This window comes from Zootoca vivipara, chromosome 11 (assembly GCF_965207765.1).
Source record: "Zootoca vivipara chromosome 11, rZooViv2.hap1.1, whole genome shotgun sequence".
Lineage (NCBI taxonomy): Eukaryota > Metazoa > Chordata > Lepidosauria > Squamata > Lacertidae > Zootoca > Zootoca vivipara.
The window spans coordinates 40,389,067-40,413,477 of record NC_142594.1 but is presented as its reverse complement, the minus strand read 5'-3'; the positions used below and the strand labels follow the sequence as shown (position 1 = coordinate 40,413,477).

At 41.8% G+C, this 24,411-nt stretch overlaps 1 protein-coding gene across 10 annotated transcripts in view; it reads left to right on the top strand.

Moving 5' to 3' along the window:
• Nucleotides 1-12,111: 12,111 nt before the first annotated feature.
• ARHGAP12 (Rho GTPase activating protein 12) overlaps nt 12,112-24,411 on the top strand; it is a 67,549-nt gene continuing 55,249 nt past the window's right edge. For 8 of the 10 annotated variants that reach the window (XM_088654070.1, XM_088654069.1, XM_035128862.3 and 5 more), the window contains exons 1-2: nt 12,112-12,194; nt 19,913-20,645. In XM_088654070.1, the coding sequence (XP_088510196.1) occupies nt 19,980-20,645 (666 nt within the window). In that variant the 5' untranslated portion in view covers nt 12,112-12,194; nt 19,913-19,979. Of the gene's footprint in view, nt 12,195-12,615; nt 12,662-19,912; nt 20,646-24,411 lie in introns of those variants that run through there. The other 2 variants (XM_088654068.1, XM_088654065.1) reach the window with 2 other exon arrangements.

Below are 24,411 nucleotides of genomic sequence, written 5' to 3'. Positions count from 1 at the left end.
TATGTTTTTGAGAAGGAAATCAGGTCATTTGAAAGTTAACTGAAAGGAAAGTCATTAAAAAATTATCTAAAGATATCCCAGTGGGCCTGCTAGTGCACTCTTGCATATGGATCTTTATATCCTTAAAAATTACACCACCTTTCTCTTATACAGCACTTTTCATCCCAAAGGGCTTTAGATTTAATTTAGGCATTAGCAGTGGGAGTTGCATAAATGGTTTGAGGGCATTAAATGGCTGGGTGTAGACACCTGAATCATTGCCTTTTGTTAAGGAACAGCCAGCATCAGGGAATTAAGTTGACAGTCATCCTTCACTTGCTAAATTATTTTATTGGGATGTTTCCAGGAAAAGCCAGGAAGTTAGAAGCTTATGTATTATACCATGTCGGTGGGTTAAGAGAATATACTTCTCACCAGAACAGCACTGGAAGAAGATAACCTGCTTGTCTAGAGGAAACGTTTATGAGATGAGAAGTTCTCCTAGGCATAAGATTAACATAGAGTCGTAGAGTTGGAAGGGACCATGAGGGTCACCTGGGGTCACCCTGGCAATGCATGGGCCAAATCACATTGCCATTGCCCCACAGGAGGATTTGCCCAGGTGCTTGGTCTCTCTCTCGGATGTCTGCACAATGAGGAGGCTGGGGTATTGTTGTCCTCTGAAAGTACTCTGAAACTTTTACATGGGCACCTGACGTCCTCCCCATATCTTTTGGTGTACAGTATTTAGCAACAGTGTGCCAATGGTTCCTCTGTAATGTGCCAGCTCCCACAAACCTTTGCTCATGCTGACATGAGAGTCCAACAAGCAAGCCTGCGGCAAGCTGGTTCTTGTGTTGCTTTACCGCTTACCTATTGCCATTCAGTACGATGAGTAAACTTTTCATACCCTGTGATACACGCAGAGTATCAACCCTGATGATTGCTTCCAGCATGCACCCAGCTGTGATGTATGTCCCAGCTTGATTTCAGGGCTGTGGGTTCAAGCCCCATGCTGGGCAAAAGATTCCTGCATTGCAGGGAGTTGGACTAAATGACCCTTGTGGCCCCTTCCCAGATATACAATTCTATGATTCTAATAGGTTTTGTAGTTGATCTTTCTTCTTACCACTCACTTATGTACTTGACATTCTTCTGGCACTGCAGAGCCCATCTAAAATGATAAATGCAGCACTTTTTGTGAGAAATGAATAAGGAAGGTTGCTCCTAAATAGGAGTTTTATACTTGGAAATGCATCCAGTTTCAAGAAGCTTGTTGAAAATGTTTCATACCATGGATTCTGTTCATCTCCTCTTTAGCTTCCCTGGGGAAGACTTAACCATGCTTCATAGTGTAAAACACAAGGAAATTTAGACCAGGGATGGAGAACCTTGCAGTGCTCCAGATGTTGTTCAGCTTCAGTCCCCATCATTCCTAGCCAGCATGGCCAATAGCCAGAGATTATGAGAGAGGTATTCTATACCGCCTTTCATCCATAGAGCTCGGGGCAGTTCATAGCAGCTGGAGGGACACACAGGTTCCTTATTCCTGATATAAATTAATATGCCTGCTTTACAAATACTTCTGCATATGACATGACAACACTTATTGTCTCCCTTCCCAGACATGTCCTGTCTTACTCCATTCAGGAAACCAAACCAGACAGCCTTCAATAAGCTGAGTAAACTGCTGTTTGCAATAAATGGTGACCTTTGGGAGCAAATAGCAGCAGGGGTGGCAGTTTTCAGTGGGAAACTGCCATGACGCCATGATCCACATTAGGCCCCATCAAGAACCCTTTGCTTGTTTCTCTTTCAAAATAAGAGTGGCAACATTAAGCATACTTAAAAACAACAAGAAGCATGATTACTGTAACATGTGGTTTGGCCCCTACTATCAGAAACAGGAGGCCAGCCAAGTATATGTGGAATGAAATTATTTTTATTTAACTTGAGTTCACTGCAGAATTCAGTTCACATCCCTGATAATATTGGAAAGACTGCATACAAAGAACAGGAGCTGCAAAATACAGTTACCGTATTAAGGAAATTATTTTTTCCCTGCTCATGCTTAGGATCCCCACAAATGACTCCCCCACCTCAAACTGAGTGATTGTGCCTCCCATCTTTCCATATATTTTTTTCCTCTTGGCTGTGCCTTTTGCCTGACCCAGCTGTCGCCCTCCTCCCTGCCTGTTTTCCTCCTTACTTTATTAGTGATCATGAGCAATTAAGATGTTAATGCTGTTATTTGAGGTATGATGAGATTAATGGAGCATGCACAGTTCAACCCTTTCAATTTAATTGCTGTAACTACGGTATCTGAAAGCTTTTGCACTTATCTTGCCATCCATTTTCTTAACTCCTACGTTTTAAACGTTCAGCAAGATATTAGTTTTTCCCCCAGCTGTGTGGCCTAGCCTACAAAAGAACATCAATAAAAGATTAAGCAAACAAAATATGTGATATGGCTCAAAAAACATACATTATGTAGGATTTGTCTGGTCTGTCAGTCAGGCATTAGACATATGTGAGCTGAGACAAAAGGCTAGCAAATTATCATCACTCGTATTCCTTTCTGTCTGGCGGCATTTAAAATTTTAAAAACACTTTCAGCTGACCACATCCAGAAGGTTTCATTTGAAAGATCATGATAATAACTGAAAGATAATTGACATCCTAATGGTGTCTACTCAGAAGTAAGTCCTGTTGAATTGAGTAAGGTTTAGTCGCGGGTAAGTGGGGTTAGGGTTGCAGCGGAAGTTATATTCACATGGTTTAATTTAATGCAAGTTACTTTCTCAACCTTAAAGTTCATATCCAAGTTGCTCTTGACCCTCAGCTGTCTACCCCAAGGCTAGCCAGGCTGTTTGCAAAATCAGAGCTACTAAGTCTCTAAGGCAATGTCATGGACTGGTTGGACGCAGAGGAATGGTGGGAGACAAACCAGCTAGGGAACCCCCAGGGGAAGAAGTCTCAGAACTGGGGGACTGGTGGTGGGACAATGATGTGTGGTCAGAGGGAGAAGAGGGAGCAGACTAGGGGGAGGAGGAAGTGTCAGAAGCTAAAGAGGTAACAGGATTTAGTGAGAAGGAAGACGCTGTGGCAGAGAGCAGTTTAGGCTCAGAGGCAGGAGAGGAGTCTGGAGAGGAGGGGGGCCAAGAGGCAACAAGGAGGCAGCCTAGGGAGTCTTCCCCCTACCCTGGTCTCCCAGAACATGCAGAGAAATGAAGTGGGTGGAGCAAAGAGAGGGGAAGGAGCCTTAGAGAGCAGTGGGAAGGCAGGGACCTTCAGTCCTCACAATTGCCTCCTTGGGGCAGCACCTACTGGGAAGAGTTGCTGTGCTCACTAGGCCTGTGCTGTTTGGGGGGTTTTTGAATGAAGAGTTAACTGACTTCACTGACACTGGTGTTTTTATTGCTGAACTACTACTGACTCCAGATCCTGACAGGCAGACAGAGGGAAAGTTACACCTTTGCTTGAAATGCATCATTGTGACATCATAGCAGTTCAGCCACTCACAGTGGGGCAAAGCAACCATAGGGCTACAAATATAGTCATGAATAAAGGATTGTATTTTGGAGCAGGCTTAATAAATTATTTTTTAAATTATGCAACTTAAGCACTTGAAAAACAGACGAACCAATTCATTTATATCTTCATCAGCATGTTTTGCAGTTCAAAGCTGTTTCCTCTTCCCTAAAGGGAAGATATAGGGGATAAAGAAGAATATCTGTTCCCTTCTGCCCACATTAATTATAGTATGCAAATACCCCAATGTGTGTGTCCAACTTAGCACTTGTGCTCATACAGTGGGGCTTCTGCAACTTCTGACTACAGCTCCTCATGCTGCCTTAGGCTTCTCCCTTCAGTTTCCAGGAATGGTTTCTTGTTCTTATACATTTCATTTCTATACTGGATAGAGTAGGGCAGATGTATTCAAATTGTAATCTGTGGACCATTGGTAATCCATGAACTCCACTCTGGTGATCCATGGAAAGGTTGTGGAACATGTAATAATTATTATTGCACTTATTATTAATTCTGATGATGATGACGATGATGATAAATTTATTATTTATACCTTGCCCATCAGGCTGGGTTTCCCCAGCCACTCTGGGCGGCTTTCAACAAAATATTAAAAATACAATAAAACATCAAACATTAAAAACTTCCCTAAACAGGACTGCCTTCAGATGTCTTCCAAAAGTCAGATAGTTGTTTATTTCCTTTACATCTGATAGGAGGGTGTTCCATAGGGTGGGTGCCACCACCTAGAAGGCCCTGTGCCTGGTTCCCTGTAACTTCGCTTCTCACAGTGAGGGAACTGCCAGAAGGCCCTCAGCTGAACGATGGGGATGGAGAAACTCCCTCAGGTATATGATGGAGAATGAGACTCTCTTCACCAGGGCTGGATTATGAAAGCAGAACAACAGTACCCTGCATTAAAGCTTGTGGTTTTCATAATGAGACTAGAATTGACAATGATCCTGGCAGTGAAGAAAAAACCCCAAAGCATGTGCCTTGATTTGCAGAATCAAGAAAAGATGGTGGTGGTGGGAGCTCATTAAGTGGTCTGCTGAGATCCCCAGCAATTTTCAAATGGTCTCAGGGGGAAACAGTTTAAGAACTGCTGGCATAGAGATCTACTGTGATAAGAGAATGGGCCTCAGAAGCTCTGGGTCAGGGGTGGAAACTCTGTGGTCCTCCATACATTGTTGGGCTTCAACTCAGGGCCAGCCAATGGCCAGGAATAATCTGGAGGGCCATAGGTTCCCAACCCATGCTCTGTTGATGTGCTGACATCCTTTGGATCCTGCCCACTGCTTGCTCAAGTGCGGCCGGTGCTCCACAACCCTTGAAATCCTTCCTGCACACATTTAGTGTAATGGAAACACGTCAGGAACAAGATTGCAGCTACAGGCTACCTAACTGCTGTGCTGGCCTGTAAGTACACTTTCAGTTCTTAATACACTTAATTAAGTTTATTAATTCTAGAGAAGATAAGAAATCTTAAGTTAATATAATTGATTATCTGATAAGGAGCATGACCTAAGGCTGCAATCCTAACTCTGTTTACTGGGGAGTAAACCCCACTGAATTCAAGAGGACTTACTTAGTAGACCCAGATTGGATTGTACTGTAATTTTTCCTTTTAGTGTACCATGTTATTTGAAAAGCAGCACAGTATGAATATTTAACCGTTCCAACATGAATATGCAGTGAATGCAATGCAAGATTACCTCTGCTTCTGTGAATATATATGGACATTAATTAAAATTTAACTAAGATAATGGTGTTTCGGAGCTCTATAATTTTGGTTTAGCATTGAAGCTGAAACCACTCAGTGGTTTCTTTTGGTTCCTACCCCAAAACCACGACACATATTTCTATCCTCTTTCACTTCCTATGTAAAAAACTATTATTGATTTTTCTCTGCTCCAAAGATGAGCAGACATTACACACCAGTGTCAAATATACTGGGCTGTGGTATTACGCAATGTCACCACATATTCATATTCTAAATGCACATACAACATTCATACCACACAAATTATTTACGGAACTACAAGCAGAAGCTTAGGTGCATGAGAAGTAGCATTGTGTGTGATGTAGAGTTTCAAAACAATGAAAATGTAAAGGCATTCTTAACTTTGTAATAGCATGACATTCTGTGTGTTGCAAGGCAAAGAGAAATAAAGGTTGTAATTGAAATGCCTGAAGGCTTCTTTATGCAATCTGGATACTTGAAGAATGTCAGCAACAAGCAACAAGTCTTGGTTCTTGGCTATTTCATTGAGGAATAAGTGTTCATGCAAACAATAGTAGGCCTGTTATCTCTGGTGGGTGGAGTCAATGTTTTCACAGAAAAAGGCAGAGACCTGCGAATGACCCAAGACAGTAAAGGGCTGGTGCTGAAATTTTATGGATTCCTTGTTCATGTAGGCAGCAAATTTATTGTGTGTGTACATGTATGGATATAACCATATCGTATTAGAGTGGTGCTTCTCTGATGACAGCTGAAGTCATTTTCCAAAATGATATTCCGCTTCCGGTTTGCTGTTCAGCAAAGGATGCCTATAATTAATCAGTGTGTTGCATGGCCAGCTGTATTATAGGATATGGGGCATATTGGAAGAGTATAGGGTTATTTTAGGGCTAGGTTACAGACTTATTTGGACTGCAGCAGAATTTCAGAATGCTGGCGGCAGATCACATCTTTGAATGTTCTCTCACCTTAAAAAAGAAAAGAAAAAGAAACCCACCCTCACCCTGCAGATTAAATGAACAAACATAGCTTAAGCTAATACTGTACAGTACCAGGTGTGCTAGTCTGAGGATGCATACAAACATGATACCCTATTGCAGGCATAGGCAAACTCAGTCCTCCAGATGTTTTTGGCCTACAAATCCCATGATCCTTAGCTAACAGGACTAGTGGTGAGGGATGGGAATTGTAGTCCTAAAACTTCTGGAGGGCCGAGCTTGCCTATGCCTGCCCTATTGTATTCTAAGTGGTATAGTCTGGGACGGCTGATGCTATGTGATTCTTCGGGGTGGGGATTGTGTGTGTAGCAGGGAAGCGAACTCAGACTATAGAAAAACAATGCATTCTGAAGAATCCTGGCAAATCCAGCAACTCTTATATGGACGACAGATTAATTAAATATTTTGTTCCACTTTCTGCTTGTCCTGTGACTTAAATGTCTGAATATTGGCTCCCAATCAGAAGACGTATTATAAGTTATCTTACAAAGGGGAAAAAAAATACTTTGAAGCATCTTAAGCAGGGATCGGCAACCTAAGGCCCATAGGCCACAAGCGGTTTAACCGCCCCACGGACCCCACTTGGCCGGCTCCCCTGTGCCGTGCTAAACTAGCACGGAGCAGAGCGGGGACCGCCTTCTGCAACTTTGGCTGGCTTCCCATTGGCTGCAGGAAGCTCCTGCAGCCAATGGGAAGCTGCACATGCCGGAAGGTGCGCTGGAAATAGCGTTTGCGCGTGCGTGTGCACGCGCACTCCAGCCCACCACAGCATCTGCGGGACCGTGAACCGGCCCACGCCACAAAAACTTTGCTGACCCCTTATCTTAAGGATACTTCATTTATTTCTCTGCTTAAAAGGTACAATATGTTAACTTTGTTCAGACATGTAATCGAAGGCAATATAAACTAAAAGCTGAAATAAATATGAATCCCTGCTAAGCTGGAAGAAAAACAATTTAAATAATTTAAAATCCAGTTATGGGTATGTGCCATTTTTTCCAGCTGAATGTAGTTTTTTTATTAAAAAAATTACATAAGTATTGTATAAATTAAATTGCATAGAGAACATTTTAAAATAAGGTGATTTTAATATTTTGCCTTTTGTGACATTCCAGATATATTGCATTAAGGTTTGTTCATTTTTTTCTGCATTTTGACAATGTGATATCTCATATATATGAATGAATGAATATGATGGAAGTAATTATATTCTCAGGTGGTTTGTGATGTTTAGGTTTGAGGAAATATATTTATTTTTGAAGTACAGGATAAAATGGACAGATCTAGGTTGTTGTGTCTATGACGCACACCAGCTGCTATCATAGAAAACAGAATGAACTCCCACTAACTTAAGTGGGACTTGCAGAAAATGTGCTTAGGGTCAGGCCACACCAGTAGTGCTATCCTCCCAAGTTATAACCACTGATGTAACATTCATTGGGAATTGTGAAGAGATCATTATGGATGTGTGTGTAAAGAGTGATTTTAAATGGCCTTCAACTGTGGTGGGATGCTGGGTGCTGAAGAGCTGAGTCTTAAGTTAATTTGTTAGAGCAGGGAATGTGAGTAGGAGGGAATTTAATGAAAAAGAGAGAGGAGGAGGTGAATAGAAGGGAATGTTAGCATTTTAGACGTTAGAGTCATGGTAGACTTGTATGCAAGGATGAAGGAGAGTGCTTTTCACATTTCTGCTGTCAGGGATATTCTGTTCCTCAAAACTGGAGCTGTCTTCACATACTCTTCACAACTTCCTGCCTCTGTTCCTCAACAATAGCAGAAAGGCATATGTGAAGAGTAGGGGGGTGATATTTTAGCAATGTAGATTGCAACACCCGACTGCAAAGTGGGAAACAGATAAGAAAAATGAAAGGAGAATGAACAAACTAGGGAACTGACTCTTATGCAATTGACCATATATAAAACCTGCGGACCAAGGTTACACAATATCTAGTTTCCTGAAAATATTACTTGACCACAGCATATTCAGTGCCATGCTGGCAGAGAGATAAGTCCAGCCCCACTTTACAGACACACCCTGTTAGTGATGATGACCATGAGTGTGTTGTAAGTGTTCACAGTACTTTATGGAGAGATAAGCAATATGAGATACCAGTAGGTCCCTGTTCCTAAATAGATAGTGGTGAAATAACAGAGGAGAAAGTTGCTTCAAACTGAGTTGCACCACTGGTTCATCTAGCTCAGTATTGTCTACATTGACTGGCAGCAGCTCGCCAAGATTCAAACTTGGAGAGTTTTTCCGAACCCTACCTGGATAAGGCATGGAACCTGGGGTGTTTTGCATGCATCTATTGCTGAGTGACACATACACAGTGAAAGGCACATTTTGCTGCACATGCATATGTAAGACTTGGTAACAGGAAAGAGCATTAAGAAGATAAGCTACAATACATGTTGGGGGTTGTGTTGAGAATGTCTGGAGGTATTGGCACAATAAGCTGGGGAATAATATTTTATTTAGTGATGTATTTTATAAATCTATCTGATCCTTCATTATAAACATTTCCAGGCTAGCTAACAATACTGGATAAAACAGAAACAACCATAAAACCACAAAAAAATATTCAATGGATTTCTGGCATTAAAACAATATTGTCAAATGTTAAAAGGCCTGGGTAAATGAGTGCTGAAAGGACAATGCAATTCAAAAGCTGTATAAATCCACGCCTTTTCATTTAAGCTGCTTTTGTCTCATTTAACTCGGGGTGCATTCGTATCTACCCTCTCGCTCAGCTGTAATCCAGCAGAAACAATAGCAGTAAAATACTAAATTTTGGAAGATGAAAGACGCGCCAATGGGGACAAGTGATTTACAATACAGTGAGTTGGTGGTGAGAATACAAAACAGACTTTGTTTACAGCTGACATTGTTGATGAAGTAAACTGCTGTTATTTAAGAGGAAAGTTGTCAATGTGCCCTTACTGGGTCTGTACCAGCTTGAATGAAACATGAACAGTTTAAGGGTTAAGCACCTTGCAGCCCACAGAATATAGACTACATCCAGAAGCAATGCATGGCATATAGCTGAACGTAAGTGGGAAGCTAAAATGCTGGAGAACCATGTTGTTCTTTCCTAGTCCATTTCAGACTTCTATTTTGGATTTTCTATGAGAACTGGATTATAAAGTTAGAGCCAAAAATTGGTACCTATTGACACCAAGCAATGATTGCACTAGAGAAGGAAGACGGTGACTGCGTGACATAGCATTCCATCTGGGAATACTGCTTTCCCTTGCCACAATTCTGTTATTCTTCTTTCTCCTCTGTTGATGCAGAATCTATTATGAATGACCTATTTCCGCTCTCTCCGTACAGGCTTACTTCTCAAAGGTCATAAAGCTGCTTATTGCCTATAGGTGAAGACACATATGGCGGAATGCTCCACCATGTAAAAACTGTCTCCACACATAGATGCAATGTATTTCCCCCATCTATATATAGCACTATAAGAAAAAAAACGCACTAGAAATTATTCATATGAGAATCTTCCAAACACGTCCTCCTATTTGCTTTATAGTAAAACACAACAGAGGAAAAATAATTGCTTCCTGAATACCATGAGAATAATCCTTGTGGAAATTGTTCAGTTTGGTTGTGTATTTTTTCATGTTTCATTTATTGTTCATGATTAGTTTTGTTATGTTGTAGTTACGTACTTTTTCGTGTTGTAAGCTGCCTTTGAGCATGGTTTGAATTGTGGGAAGGTAGCATACAAATAAAATTATTTATGTGTGTATGTATATTGAAAATGTACATACAAAATCACAGCAATTATCAGTAATAATGGCAACTCCAAAAGTTTCTCTCTTAGCTATTGTTAACAAAGATTATATTCAAGTATATGATTATATTGAAATATTGGAGATATCATCATTTTAGGCTGCAATCTTAAATACACCTATTAGGAATGAGCACAGTTGTATTTACCTTTGAGTAAACATGCATATGATGATTATTACATCGTTATTATTTATTAAATTTATTAGTTGCTTTGTCTCAGCAGGGCAACCCAAAACAACTTACAACCAACTATGCAGTTCACCAAGAAACAATGGTTACAATGACACAACTCTGCAGGGAAAAGGTGCATTAAAACAGCAAAAATAACACAACAAAATGCATTGTATGAGGGGGAAATGGATTGCAAAGTGTGAACATTACTGAAAACACCATTTAATTAGGTATCCCATTTCTAACCATCAAATTTGAGGGATTAAGCCATGAGATCCCAAACAAATGAGGCTTGTATCTTGGAGCTTGCGGTTTAACCTTGAGGCTATTAATGGTGCAGTACCACACGTGTACATGGGTGGCGCTGTGAAGTGGGACGCAGGTGGCGCTGTGGGTTAAACCACTGAGCCTAGGGCTTGCCGATCAGAAGGTTGGCGGTTCAAATCCCCGCGACGGGGTGACGTCCCGTTGCTCGGTCCCAGCTCCTGCCCACCTAGCAGTTCGAAAGCACATCGAAGTGCAAGTAGATAAATAGGTACCGCTACAGCGGGATGGTAAACAGCGTTTCCGTGCGCTGCTCTGGTTCACCGGTAGCGGCTTTGTCATGCTGGCCACATGACCTGGGAGCTGTACACCGGCTCCCTGGGCCAATAACGCGAGATGAGCGCCGCAACCCCAGAGTCGGTCACGACTGGACCAAATGGTCAGGGGTCCCTTTACCTTTTACCTTTACTACACGTGTATCCTCAGAAGTAATTCCGAGGGCAGGTTAAAAAAACCCAGGCATTTGTAAAACCTAGCATAAATTGATTTGGGGACGTACTGCCTTTTCATCCTCAGGCTTTGATGTCAAAGCACTCCTAGTCCCGGTGACGTGTCAGGGTTTGCAATATCACTGCAGGAAGGTCTGTTGTCGGGAAGCTTCTTCCATGCAGTTTCCAGCCCTTCCCTTCGAGGCATCGCGAGGCAGCTGCGTCGAAGGCTGTGGCTAGCTTGGACATGCCCACAGCTTAAACTCATGCATATCAGGGCTTTTCCTATTTTCCGTGTGTCTCCACTGTGCAAAAAAGAATCTTTACCTTTTCCACGGTGCAAAAAAGAACCGGGCTCTCTCCCGCCCCCCAAACCCTTACTATTCCCCAATTTCCCCGGCTTCCAAGATTTGCGCTCGCGGGCACTTTTCCTATACTGTAGTCCTCCTCCTGCTGCTCTTCAGTAGCTTATCCCACCCCCTCCGTATATTGATTGCAAACGCGTGTCCGTCGGATTTATACGCTTCCTTTAACCAACTGTTGCGGGGGACGCTTCCATTCGCGCGCCATGGCACCACCTTGAAATCTTTCCGTTTTGAGGATTGTTGTTGTTGTTTAGTCGTGTCCGACTCTTCGTGAACCCGTGAACCAGATTTTGAGGATTAAGGTTCAATAAACACATCCCTCTACGTTTTTTAAAAAAGCAAAGTTTCTCTCTCCCTGCAACATTTTTTGAAACAGCTTAATCTCGGTCGAGACGCATAATAGAATAGAATATATAATGTAATACAATAACAGACACATGCTTGTGCGTGTTTCACCTGAGCTTAATTTTATTCCTTTTTTTGTTCCGTGGAACAAGCAGCCTGGGCAGAGAAAGGGAGCGAGGGGGGGGGAAGGGCGGAATTCAAATGAATAACCGCAGGCGCCCTTCCCTCCCTCGCGCTCCTTCTCCCGCCTCTTCCCGCCTCTTTTTCTCTTTTGCCCCGCCTCCCCTCCCTACCCCTTCCCCCGGCACGTGACGGGGGCCTCTGACGCCGGGCAGCGCGGTGCCCTGGAGCTGACACTCGGCGCGGAGCTGAGGCCGGGAGGGGGCGGGGCTCCTGGGCAGGCAGGCAGGCAGGAGGGAAGAAAGGAGCGAGCGAGGCGAAGCGGAAGGAGGAGGAAGAAGCAACAGCGGCGGCGATACCGCCTTGTAGTCGGAGCGACCTGGACCTCCGCTTCGGGTGAGTGGGCCGTTATTGGGGGGGAGGAGGAGTGCGGGGAGCAGCGTGCTGTGGTGTGCCTGCCAGAAGTGCGTTGAAGTAGGTGCGTGTTTGGGGAGGGGGCGTTGCTGGCTTCACAGGGATTCTTTCTCCCCCTCCCCCCCCAAAAAAAACCCAGGAAAGGGGGAACGGAGAGACACGGTTTCCCTGTTTGTCCCTTCACTGCCCCCCTCCCACTGTTGCACGTCTTGTTTAATTAAGCCGGAGCAACTCTTCTTCTTCCGCCGCCCCTTCCTCCTCTCCCCACCCCTCCCCCGCCTGCGCCCCCTATCAGAAAAGCGCGTTGTAGCCTCCGCCCCACCCATAGGTGGAGCATGGAAAGGTGTGTGGAGGTGGAGGAGGGACGGAGGGGAGCAAGCCCTTTAAGCCACACTTTCGGCTACTCCGGTGGGAAAACGTGACAGCCGGAGTTTAAAGAGGAGGCGACGGTGCGTCATGTGCACACGACCGTGTCAAGTCCTAATGCCCCGCTGCTGATAGATGTGCTGCGTCGGGTTTACTCCTCGCGACACTCCCCCCCCCGTTTGACCTTGGGGTGTTTTCATTGTGCGACATGAGCAGAATAGGATGGGGGGCTGACTTGTTGGTTCCCTATACAGTAATCACTTGGTGACTCTCCCGTGTATATATGGGTGTGTTTGTGGGGGCAAGAGGGAGGAATGGCAATATCACCTCTGTCCGCACTTGGGTCCAGTTTTAATTTGTAGTTCGCGGTGTCTTGACTGGTACAGCCTGATTCTGCAATATATACGAATTCTGTTTCCTTTACCCTCGGGAGCCAGGGCGGTTTCATGCCTGGAAGCATTGTTTGTGCATCCGATACACAGATTGGATGCCATCTCTCTGTACCGGTATTTTGCCTTGTGTCAAGCTGCCTGTGTGGAGACGGGTCCTGAAGTGGTATATTTTACTTCTGTAGTAAAAGCCTAATTTGGTTATAAGTTATTTTGTGTTATGCATACACAATCTATATGATATTATTATTATTATTAAATTCGTCAGGGTTCCCCAGGGCAACCAAAAGTGACTTACAACCAGAGTCATACATACAGCATACAGCTTGCAGATGTATCTATAGTTGACCAAATAATACAAACAGAGAGAGACATTAAAGGAGAGTACATTGTGTAACTTCATTTCTCCAGTTAGGACAAATTATGAAGAAGGAGGATAGCTTAGTTACTAGCTTGAGTGGAAGTTCTGCATTCTCTCTTCCTTGCCAACTGTCTATACAGGCCTTAAAATGATTTGAGCCTTAGTTAGTATGAGTTAACCACAATGTATCAGCCACAGTCTTTTCTAGCTACGGTATTTATAGTTTACAATTGTAGTCAGCACAATAATAAAAGAGCAGAGTAAGAGAGGCAAGTAACTGATATGATGTTATTCCCTCCCCCTTTTAATAAAAAAAACTTTAGGGGAATTGGCTTTTTAAAGCTGTTTGGCATGTAAGTACACTATGAATTCAGAATATGAGAAACTGAGTTTGTAATCAAGTTTCAAGAAAGGCACAGTTTAGCTTTTATTTTAAATACTGTACTTACTGTATTGGGGAGCCCATTGTCCTCAAATGTTCCCTAGTGATAGGTGTTCAAGAAGGAGCTGACCATTTTTTGGGTAATTGGTATCTACTGTCCATGGTTACAATCTCTGTGTTTAAATCTTTAGGCTCGTTTTGAAAGTATTTCATATAAAATTGAGTACAAATGAGTCATACCACCTGTCAAACAAAATTATTCTGATGAAATTTCAGCGTGTGAAATTGATTTCCCTCAGCAAATGTGAAGAGAATGTTGTTATGAAACTCGTGGACTTGGCCTTGCATTGCGTGTTTGCTTTTCTGCCATGGTGACTAGAAATGTTTCTGTTACCCTTTCTCCAGATGACTGTGGTGTACTTTATTCTTGTCAGAAATTTTGATCTTAAACATCGAGAATAATGCAAGCCTTCACATTCCTCTGATGGACAGAATTCTTGCCTGAAGTGAAAGTTATAGGTTGCAGAAAAATTTGCATAAAAGACAAAACAGTTTATGCCAGGGGGTGTGCATTATGTTCTCAAGTGATAGGCATCCCAAAATTGTGGGCTTAATGAAAATGTGCTTAAATTAAAGCCTGTTGCTGAGATGCTGACAAGTAACAACATAGGAGAAAACATCAATTGTGCAGAGGACAGTTGGCTGGGTTTTATTTCATCTGGCCTTCAGTTGGTAAGAACCTATGACATGGGGATCTAAATGTCCTCCAATACGACTTCAATGACTAACTTTGTTTGTATCACAACATCATTAATGCGCTCCTTGCAGCTGTAGGGGATAATGTTTGCCAGCACAATAGTCTGCGGTAAGAACCAAATGACACTGTGAGAGCTTGTTTGTATTTTAGTTACATAAATAGTAGCATAGGTTTTTTCCAATTTTTGTTTGGACCGTGGTATGATTTTTTGATTCTGAGCTTCAGTTATTACACCGAGTGAAGCAAATTATAATTGGTTTTAAATAGCTTCCAGGATAGGAAATATACACAGATATATTATTATGATTCTGTTATACTGCTTTCTAACCTTCTAAATGTTTTTGTACTCCTTTTTTGTACAGTTACTGCTTCTTTGAAAGTAAGGTTGGGTTCCAGTACTAATTTCAGATCTTGCTCACCCTTTGTTGACTCACATTGGTTTAGTGAAGTGTGTGGGCTTTAATGTCATGCTACTTCACTTTTATTGCCTCCTACATTACATCCACTCTTTGAAAAGTGCAAATTTAGTGTATAATGCAGTTTACCATATCCACTGTTCTAATGCTTACAGCACACCTACTCAGAACTGAGCCCTGTTGGCTGCATTGGCACAGTGTTTATGAGCTGGTTGCAAGTTGTTGTTGTTGTTTAAAAAGCAAAACATGATTGACATTAACTATGGTTTTTCTTGATTAGGACAAAACAAAAGTGAAGCAAACTCCTGACTGTGGGAGTGGTGGGGACTTGAGCTCAAGGATTGCTTGTAGTTTGTTGTTGCTCAAGCACACATCAAACTGTGGTTTAACAAAAGGAGGAACCAATGTGGTGCGCTACAGATGCTTCAGACTATAACTCATCATCCCTAACTGTTGGCTATACTGGCTGCAGTGGTGCCTCGCTTAACGAAATTTCTGCTTAACGAAAGGTTTTTTCTAGTGGAGGTTGCCTCGCTAGACGAATTCGTTTTACGAAAAATTTGTCTAGTGAATCGCGGTTTCCCATAGGAATGCATTGAAATTCAATTAATGCGTTCCTATGGGCAAAAAAAAATTCAATAAAAATTCAATGCATTCCTATGGGATTCGCTAGACGAATTTTTCGTTATAAGAAAAGACCTGTGGAACGAATTAAATTTGTCTAGCGAGGCACCACTGTACTTTTAGCAGCCTCAGCTGGTATCGCCAACAGTATGGATATTTACAGTTGTGGTTTAAAATATCTGTAAAGGGACCCCTGACCATTAGGTCCAGTCGTGACCGACTCTGGGGTTGCGCGCTCATCTCACATTATTGGCCAAGGGAGCCGGCGTATAGCTTCCAGGTCATGTGGCCAGCATGACAAAGCCGCTTCTGGCGAACCAGAGCAGCACACGGAAACGCCGTTTACCTTCCCGCTGTAGCGGTTCCTATTTATCTACTTGCATTTTGACGTGCTTTCGAACTGCTAGGTTGGCAGGAGCTGGGACCAAGCAACGGGAGCTCACCCCGTCACAGGGATTCGAACCGCCAACCTTCTGATCGGCAAGCCCTAGGCTCTGTGGTTTAACCACAGCGCCACCTGGGTCCCTCTGTCTGTAGGGCACCACATTAACTACCCCTGGTTTAGCTTGATATACAAATGCAGCCATTAAGTTAGTATTGAAGCCTTAGTACAGTATTCTCATAATGCTAATGATGGATCCCTCTTCATTTTTATTCTACCCCCTCACAAGTCTGGTTGTCCGTGGTTGGCTACAGCAGGTGATGCTCACTTAAGTGCTTAAAAAGGGGTGGGGGAATGAGGCTTTTGATAAAACGGCATTTGAGAGATGGATTTTGTGAAATTAGAGCTGCTGCTCAACATATGAACAGAATACAGATTTAAAAAAACACTTCACTTGGTTATTCCAGCATAAATAGATTATTTCAGCTAGTTAGGTAGATGGATTTTATTCCCCAGTTGTAGTACTTCATTCTCTTGTGATGATTATGTAGGAAATTAAAGTGACAGGAAGAAATTTTTTATAGAAGCAAAAAGTGGATAAAACACTAATTATTGGTGGCAGTATTCTAGAAAGTTTCAGTCTTTCTCTTGTAGTTTTAATAGGGCACAGATGTTTTATTTCTGGAGCTGACTTTTCTATTCCCTCTTCATTTACAAATTTTGGTCTCAGTCCAACAAGATCCTTAAGATGCATTGCGCTGGAGCTGAAGAATTTCCCTTACTCCACATGTATTTTCTTTCATTTGTTCTACACATTACAATTGGCTTCTTAAACATGAAGATATTTTAAAGAAAAAGTAAAGTGACTTATAGTTGCAAAAAGTTTTAAACAGTTACATAGGCCTATCAGCATTAAAAGGTATTCAAGAGACACCTGACACTGCCTGTGAAATCTCTGCTGGAAGAGTGTTCCATCAAAGGATGGCTTGTGCCACAAACTAGGCCCAAATGCAAGACGTGTGCTCCTTCACACTCCCTCCCTTATAGTCGCTTTTAACTGTTTGTCGCTTTTTCCATCTTTTTAAGAATGTGTGATATAATCAGCTTTAAATTGCTAGTTTTTACTCCTTACCTGTTTTAAGTCTTATGTGTTCTGTTTATCCGTATGTTGTATCTTATGCTGGTCAGTGACCGAACTAAAGTTTGATACTAATACTGATGCTGAGTGTTCCATAGCCTGAGACAGAGAACACTAAATAGCAAACTTCTAGTTAAGGCAGTTGGGCCTCTAACATGGATGATTAAGCTGGGAAATAAGGGCCCAGGAGGTCCTTAATAATATATGCAGATATCCACATTCAAATGTACATCTCTATTCTGGGAACAACAACAACAACCTGTGTGTCTAGAGCTGACTTGATGTGGTTCCCTTCTGTAAGCATGCAGAAAACCTTTGTCTACTTCTAATGGTGTTATTTCTGAACCAGCTCACTAAGAACTATGGGTACATAAATGACCCTGGAAGGATACTTAGGCTTGGATACCTCCGTTTCCTCACCTTACATGTTGGAATTACTTCCTGGTTTGTGGCAAACCATAGTTGTTTGTTCCATCAGACTGTGGTTGCGTTTGCCAAACCAACCAAGTATGGAAGCTAGGATGACAATTTGGTTTACAATTTTGATTTTCAGGAGGGCAAGTGCAAGCCATATCTTGCCAGTTCAGATGACAGTACAGTACTGACTGCTTTATTTTAAACTGGGGAGGAAATGAATTACAGTGCATGAGAAGAATTACAGTGTATGACTTTGGAATTATCGAAATAATTTCCTTCATTGTGAATTATCAGTGTCTGTTGCCTAATCAAGGATTAATCTTTGTTGTTTTGTTCGAACAGAAACAATCCCCTTTAGATGTTAAATGTTTAAGCTGGTTTCTTTTTCTATCCCACTTTAAAGACTCAAGGAATTTAAGAGGGAAGAAACCCTACACTAAAATAAATACCCTGTTTCTCATATTTTAAGACATGCCCATAAAATAAGCCATAGCAGGATTTTTAAGCATTCAAGGAATATAAGCCATACCCCGAAAATAAGACATAGTGATAGGGGCAGCAGCAATGCCACCCGCGGCAGGAGGAGGAGGAAAAAAAATAAGACATCCCTTGAAAATAAGCCATAGTGTGTTTTTTTGAGGAAAAAATAAATATAAGACGTGTCTTATAATATGAGAAACACGGTATATGTAACAGCTGAAATATCTTCAATGTGACCTTGGCAAAGCTGTTTTATTAAAATGTGGGAATCATGCTTAAAGAGTATACTGTGTATTCCTGCAGAGTATACTGTGTATTCCTGCATATAAGACTAATTTGTAACCCAGGAAAATCTTCTCAAAAGTTGGGGGTTATCTTATACGCCGGGTTATATTTCTTATATGGCGAGTATATCCCAAACTCTATATTTTAACTGGAAAAGTTGGGGGTCGTCTTATATGCCCAGTCGTCTTATACGCCGGAATATACGGTACATTCTTATTAACAGTATCTTGACCTCTATGGTTCATAAGATTAGGTAACAGAACTTGAAGGGAACACTTTCCAAGATGTTTGGTAATGATTTGTGATTTATTAATTTGATGGCACTACAGAACTCGGGAGAAGTGATACTAAAGGGATATCTGAGCAGAATATGGGAGCCAAATTAAGTGAAACCATTCTTTTATTCCCCACAAGGTTTAATAATACCTGAACGAAATAAATCCTCTACGTAATCATAGGATTGCCTTGAACTAAAAAAAGACCTGATCCATTTTGCTAAGTAACTGAAACAATAGGCTTAGTAACAGGCAAAGAGCAAGGGCCGAACAGATATGAGGGTCCAGAAAAAGTTATTAATGTTTAACGTACTATCTTACACCTATGCAACTTGTGGGCAAAAAAACTCTCTTGTATACCACTTTAGCAGAATATTTACGTATTAATTTCATGGTAGTAATGGAGACATAGTAGCTCAAGAAAAAATGGTAAGTGGGTGTGATATATCTGAAAATGGAAATTGTTATATTTTATTTATTCCACTTTTCAGGATATGAATCCTTTTGCAAATACAATCAGAATACATTAATAGAATTACAGTACGGGCAACTTCCCATTAGTGCGGGGTTGTGTTTTGGGTCATTGCGCACATCAGCGGTCTCATGAAAGCCCTCCCATTCCACCCTCTTCTGGGGTTGAAAATGATGTGTCAGTGGTTGTGCATCAATTGAACATGCACAAAATGGTTGCCACCTGTGAACAACATCAAAGCACACCTAGTCATCAGGATGCTCCCACTTAAAGTTGGAGATAACATTTTTCATATGGTTATGCCTAGAAAGCACTTATATTTATGTACACTGCTATTCATCCATGATCAGAGTTTTCAGTACCCTGAATTTTTCTTAAAATGAATCCTAGGTTAATGTGCTTGTTGTTGTTGTTGCTGTCATGTACTAAAATATGTGGAGATATTCAGTGTCTAAAGCAGGCATCCCCAAACTGCGACCCTCCAGATGTTTTGGCCTACAACTCCCATGATCCCTAGCTAACAGGACCAGTGGTCAGGGATGATGGGGATTGTAGTCCAAAACATCTGGAGGGCCGAAGTTTGGGGATGGGATGCCTGGTCTAAAGCATTGAAGATATTGGGATATAGCACACCACACGAATGGCATTTTATTGAATTCCCTCAATCCAATATTTCAGTTTCAACTAATTCTGACAATTTGGGAAAACTTTTCAGATATTTATATGTGAAACTTTAAAAAAAACAGCTTTTGTTTGCCTAAATGTAAGCCAATTAGGGAAGGGGAAACATTTCAGAAAAGTTTCTGGGGAAATTTCTAGTTATGAGAGAAAAAACTCTGAGAGAAAAAACTTTGCGAAAGATTTGGTTAGCCAGTTCATCCCAAATATGAGACTAGTCAATAAACAGCCTGCAGCTGAAACTCCTTTGTGGTAATAACATTTTTTTTCCCTTACAGGGGGAAAGAAAGACCATAATGTGGCTTACCTTTCACGTAGAAAGGTGAATACAGTTTCTTCCAAGAGATGGCCGACAAGAGTGGAAAGATTCTTTCAGGTCCATTATACATTGAAGTTGAATATGACTATGAATATGAAGCAAAAGACAAAAGGATTGTGATTAAACAAGGGGAGAGATACATTTTAGTGAAAAAGACGAATGATGACTGGTGGCAAGTCAAGAGGGATGAAAATTCAAAGCCATTCTATGTGCCAGCACAGTATGTGAAAGAAGTAACTCGCAAAGCACTAATGCCACCTATTAAGCAATTGGGTGGGCTGCCAAACAGCTCTTTAAAACTTATGCATGGGTTACAGAGGTCAACAGAAAATGTCAATAAGTCTCCGGAGCTTTCTAGTTTTGGGAAATCTTCTCCAGTTCAAGTGTCTAGCACAGTTCGGGATGCCAATCAGAATTTGGGACCAAACATTAGCCCAGGTCAGAATTTTGGCCTGAGCTTGGACCTTTCCCAGAATAATGGGAAATTGAATGAATTTCAGTTTCCTAAAGTTTCCAATCAGAACAGAACATTCTCTGTGTCCCATTTTTCTTGTTCTGAATGCGTGGAGACAGAAAAGACCAGCTTTTTGCAAGAACAGTCCTGTGATTCTGCAGGAGAAGGCTCAGAGAAAATCCATCAGGATTCAGAATCTGGAGATGAACTCAGTAGCAGTTCCACAGAACAAGTACAGGTAAGATGAGATGCATCACAGTCAAATTTGAACTATTTTGTGTATTTTAAAAAAGTATGAAGTAACAATTTAGCAAGAAGCTTGTTTATGTACACAAAGTTTTTATACTAAATGTATAAGAACTAAGCTCATTCAGCTACTGTGTGTTAGAATAGTGAGAGAATACTTAATATTTCTCTGGTGACACCCACCTGGTGGTTTGTTTTTGTGCAGTTATCCATTGATTGCCATTTCTCATAAATTAACCCTTCTTTGAAGGGTTCATTAAGCATGAGAAGGATGATGGAAAGGATTGGATCAGTTTAGCCTGTTATGGTCAACGTAGGTATCCTCTTGCAGAACTTCTTATTAAATTGATAGAAATTTCAAATGGCCAATAGCGTGGAAAGCTTTTCATATTCTGTAGCACATCTGGGTGGTCAGTGCTTGACACTGGGTTAGACATACCATTTTTATTCACAGAGGTTTTGGTAGTTCTTATCAGCTTATTTTTAGGAGTCCCTGAGCTGTACTACTAAACTGTACTACAGATGCATGCAATGGATGCTAGCTGTTTCAGGTCATCCTTGTTATTTTTTGATGTAGCAGCCATCAGTGATGATTGATACTCCTTGAGTTGATAATTACCTACGAGGGTGTTGATAAATTGATATGCCCTGAACAGTGAACATAATCTTCATAGCACTTATTATGTAATTAATCCAAATTAGCTGACAACCATCACATGTACCACTTTCACATTTTTTTAAAAAAAACAATATTAAAAACACAATATTAATACAACTTAAAACCTCAAAAATAAGGGGTGCTCTCAAAATATACACCTCAAGTGTCAAAAGCTAGGGTAAAGAGATTAATCTTCAACATTTGCCAGCTGTGTAATGAAGTTGCAAGATGTGCCTCTGTGGGGCGGGAGTTTCACAGCTTTGGGCTGCCACAGAGAACGCCGTCTCCCAGGCTTCTACCCCCTGAGCTTCCAAGGGTGGAGAAACTACCCTCTGCCCATCTCAGCACTCCAGAGGGTCTGTAGAGAAGGAGGTTGTGTTTCGGTTAGTTGGGGCCTGTCATTTAAGACTTTAAATTGGGTCAGCAAACTGTTCCTCAGACCTTGTGGGGGGCCGGACCAACCCTCTCCCGAAAGGACCCCCCCTCCCGAAAGGACCCCGCTGCTGCCACTCACGCCACAGCTGCTGCCACTGCCTCATCTTCTGCAGCGTCATCGTCATCTTCTGCCTTGGCCAGGGGTCCGCGGGGTGCAGAGCCCAAGCCGCTGGCCTGGGCAGCGGAGGCAGCCTCACCGCCACCGCCGCTTCCTCCCGCTCAGCTCTTGACCATACGCGGCCGCCTCAGTGGGAAGGAAGGGGTGAAGCTGTGGCAGCATTGTGGAAGTTAGTCCCCGCATGGCGAGGCCTCTGCGCCGCGCTGGTTTAGCGTGGGGACTGACTGAGCGGGCAGCAGGGTCTGTGGGCCGGATTTACAAGCCCAGTGGGCTGTAGTTTGCCGACCCCTGCTTTAAACACTAATGTGAGCACATTGACTTGGTCCCAGAAACAAACTGGCAACCGGTGTAGCTATTTTAAAACAGTGAAACCCCAGACCGATTGAAGTTTCTGAGTCACCTTCAAGGGAATCCCCACATAGAGTGCATTAAAGCAATCCAATCTGGAAGTTATCAAAGCATGGAACATAGTGGCCAAGTTATCTCTATCCAAATAGGGCTGTAGCTGGTGAACCAGCTGGAGCTGAGAAAAGGCACTCCTAGTCACTGAAGGTGCCTGAGAATCCAGTGACAGTGTTGAATCCAGGAGCTTCCCCAATTGCTCTCATCAGCATTTTTTTTAGTGACTTTGGCTGATGTTGGTATTTCGAGATAGAAGCACTAGGGAAACTGTATTGAACAAGTTTGATAAAACTTATAATCAGAATGCAGGAGTTCTACAGATGTCCTTTATGAAAACCACCAGCTCCCTGTGGACTGACTTAATGCAATTCAAGAAGACCTGTTATATGCAATACAGTATGTAAGAAATGAAAAGTGCAAACAGGTCAAACAAAGTATGGCAAGCAGTTCTTCTTGAATAACACTCACTTGTAGAGCCAGTCTGGATAAGGCTCTTGGACCTACTGGTAATTTTACTACTGAGCACTCAGGTGTCAGCTATCTATCCTTGCTGCTTGGGGGCTGGGGGACCGTCTAGCCTCAGAATGCTCTCTCTCATTCTCACTAGGCAAGAAACAGATCTGTCACAGTCTTAGACAATAGTCTTAGAAATTTAAAACTGTAACATTATAAAATGGGTGTAATATTTTATCTAGGTATGATGCCCACAAGCTATGTTACTTTCAACATAGCCATGAGTGGTGAAAAGCTGTCATAGCAATTAGACATCAACATTATTTTAAAAAGCAAGTAAGACACCCTATATCCTGGTTCTTTGCCCTGCAGAATGTAGTAAACTATAAATATTGTAATAATGTGATTCTTCAGTTTGTAACTTCAGCAAAGTACATTAAAATTATGATTGGGGGAGTTTAGGTTCAGGAAATCAAATTACACCAAAACTGGACTGAACTTCAACCCTGAGGAAAACCAGAACCATTAAATGAAAGTCTGAACTTGGAACTGAAAATGGAAAGGAAAATTCACGCTAGTAGATCAGAATAAGAACAAGCAAACTTGTTTCCTCTAGATCAAGCAGATCTAGAGATTTAAATGCCTGCTAGATTTTTACTGAACTACCCTCCTGCTTTTTCTAAATCTTTCAATAGTGACCATTGTTTGGCAGAAATAAGCTGGGTAGAAATTAAGGTCTTTGCAAGCTGTTCTTATGACTGTTTGTTGCCAGAACATGAAGTTCCAGGCTGCGTATGGTTACCTTGAAAACAAGTGTTAAGCTAAGTAAGTGTTAGCACTATACAGTGAATGTGAGATGTTGATTGTCTTTATGCCAGTTTATGTGGAGGCCGAAGAGCGTTCTTTCTTCATTGGATCCTACTTTTAACAGGGTTTGCGGTCTGTGTCTTGCACATTTTAAAGTCTGTATAAATGCATTTTAGAAAATAAAAGACGTTTGTGTTTGTTGTACATAAGAGAGTCTGCAACAGCTCATTGTGGGTTGTAGGAATACATTCCAGTTTTCTTTGTTTGAACCTATGAGAAGCCTCCTATCAGTTTTACTGGGGGGGATGGGATTGAATTTTAATTAAATAAGTTGTGCAGCAGGGCATATGCATGCCTTCTGTTCCTGATTTTGCATGATCTGTGTTAGATTCTCACTGTAAACGTAGAATACCCAATGGCAGCATACACAAGCTTCAATAAAATAAGTGATACTAGATTCAGTGTTTTAAAAAAGTGACTATGTTTCCTTTCTCCTCTTTCAGTGAATGGTAGCACCACAGGATGTATTCTCATTTCACTCTGTTATGTGAGCTTAGGTTCCAATGGAACTGCCCTTATTGTGGCTGTCGGCAGCTATCTGTATTTCTGTGGGAAGGATGTGTATGAGCTGCCTCTACTTACTTGCTGTTGTGCGTGGTGGGATTAATTGCAACAGCCTTGTTTTCTGATTGTGGGCACAGTTGCTTTCTTTTGGTCTCAGTTCCACAGCTGCATAGGGGATCCCTAATAAACACTATGCATTTTGAAGACTTTTCTGCCACACAGTCTCATCTGAACTTTGGTAAGATTATTTTCTGCATCAGTGCCCTATCTTCATATAGGAATTAAAAGTGACCAATGTTTCGTGATGTTCTGAAAGCAAGA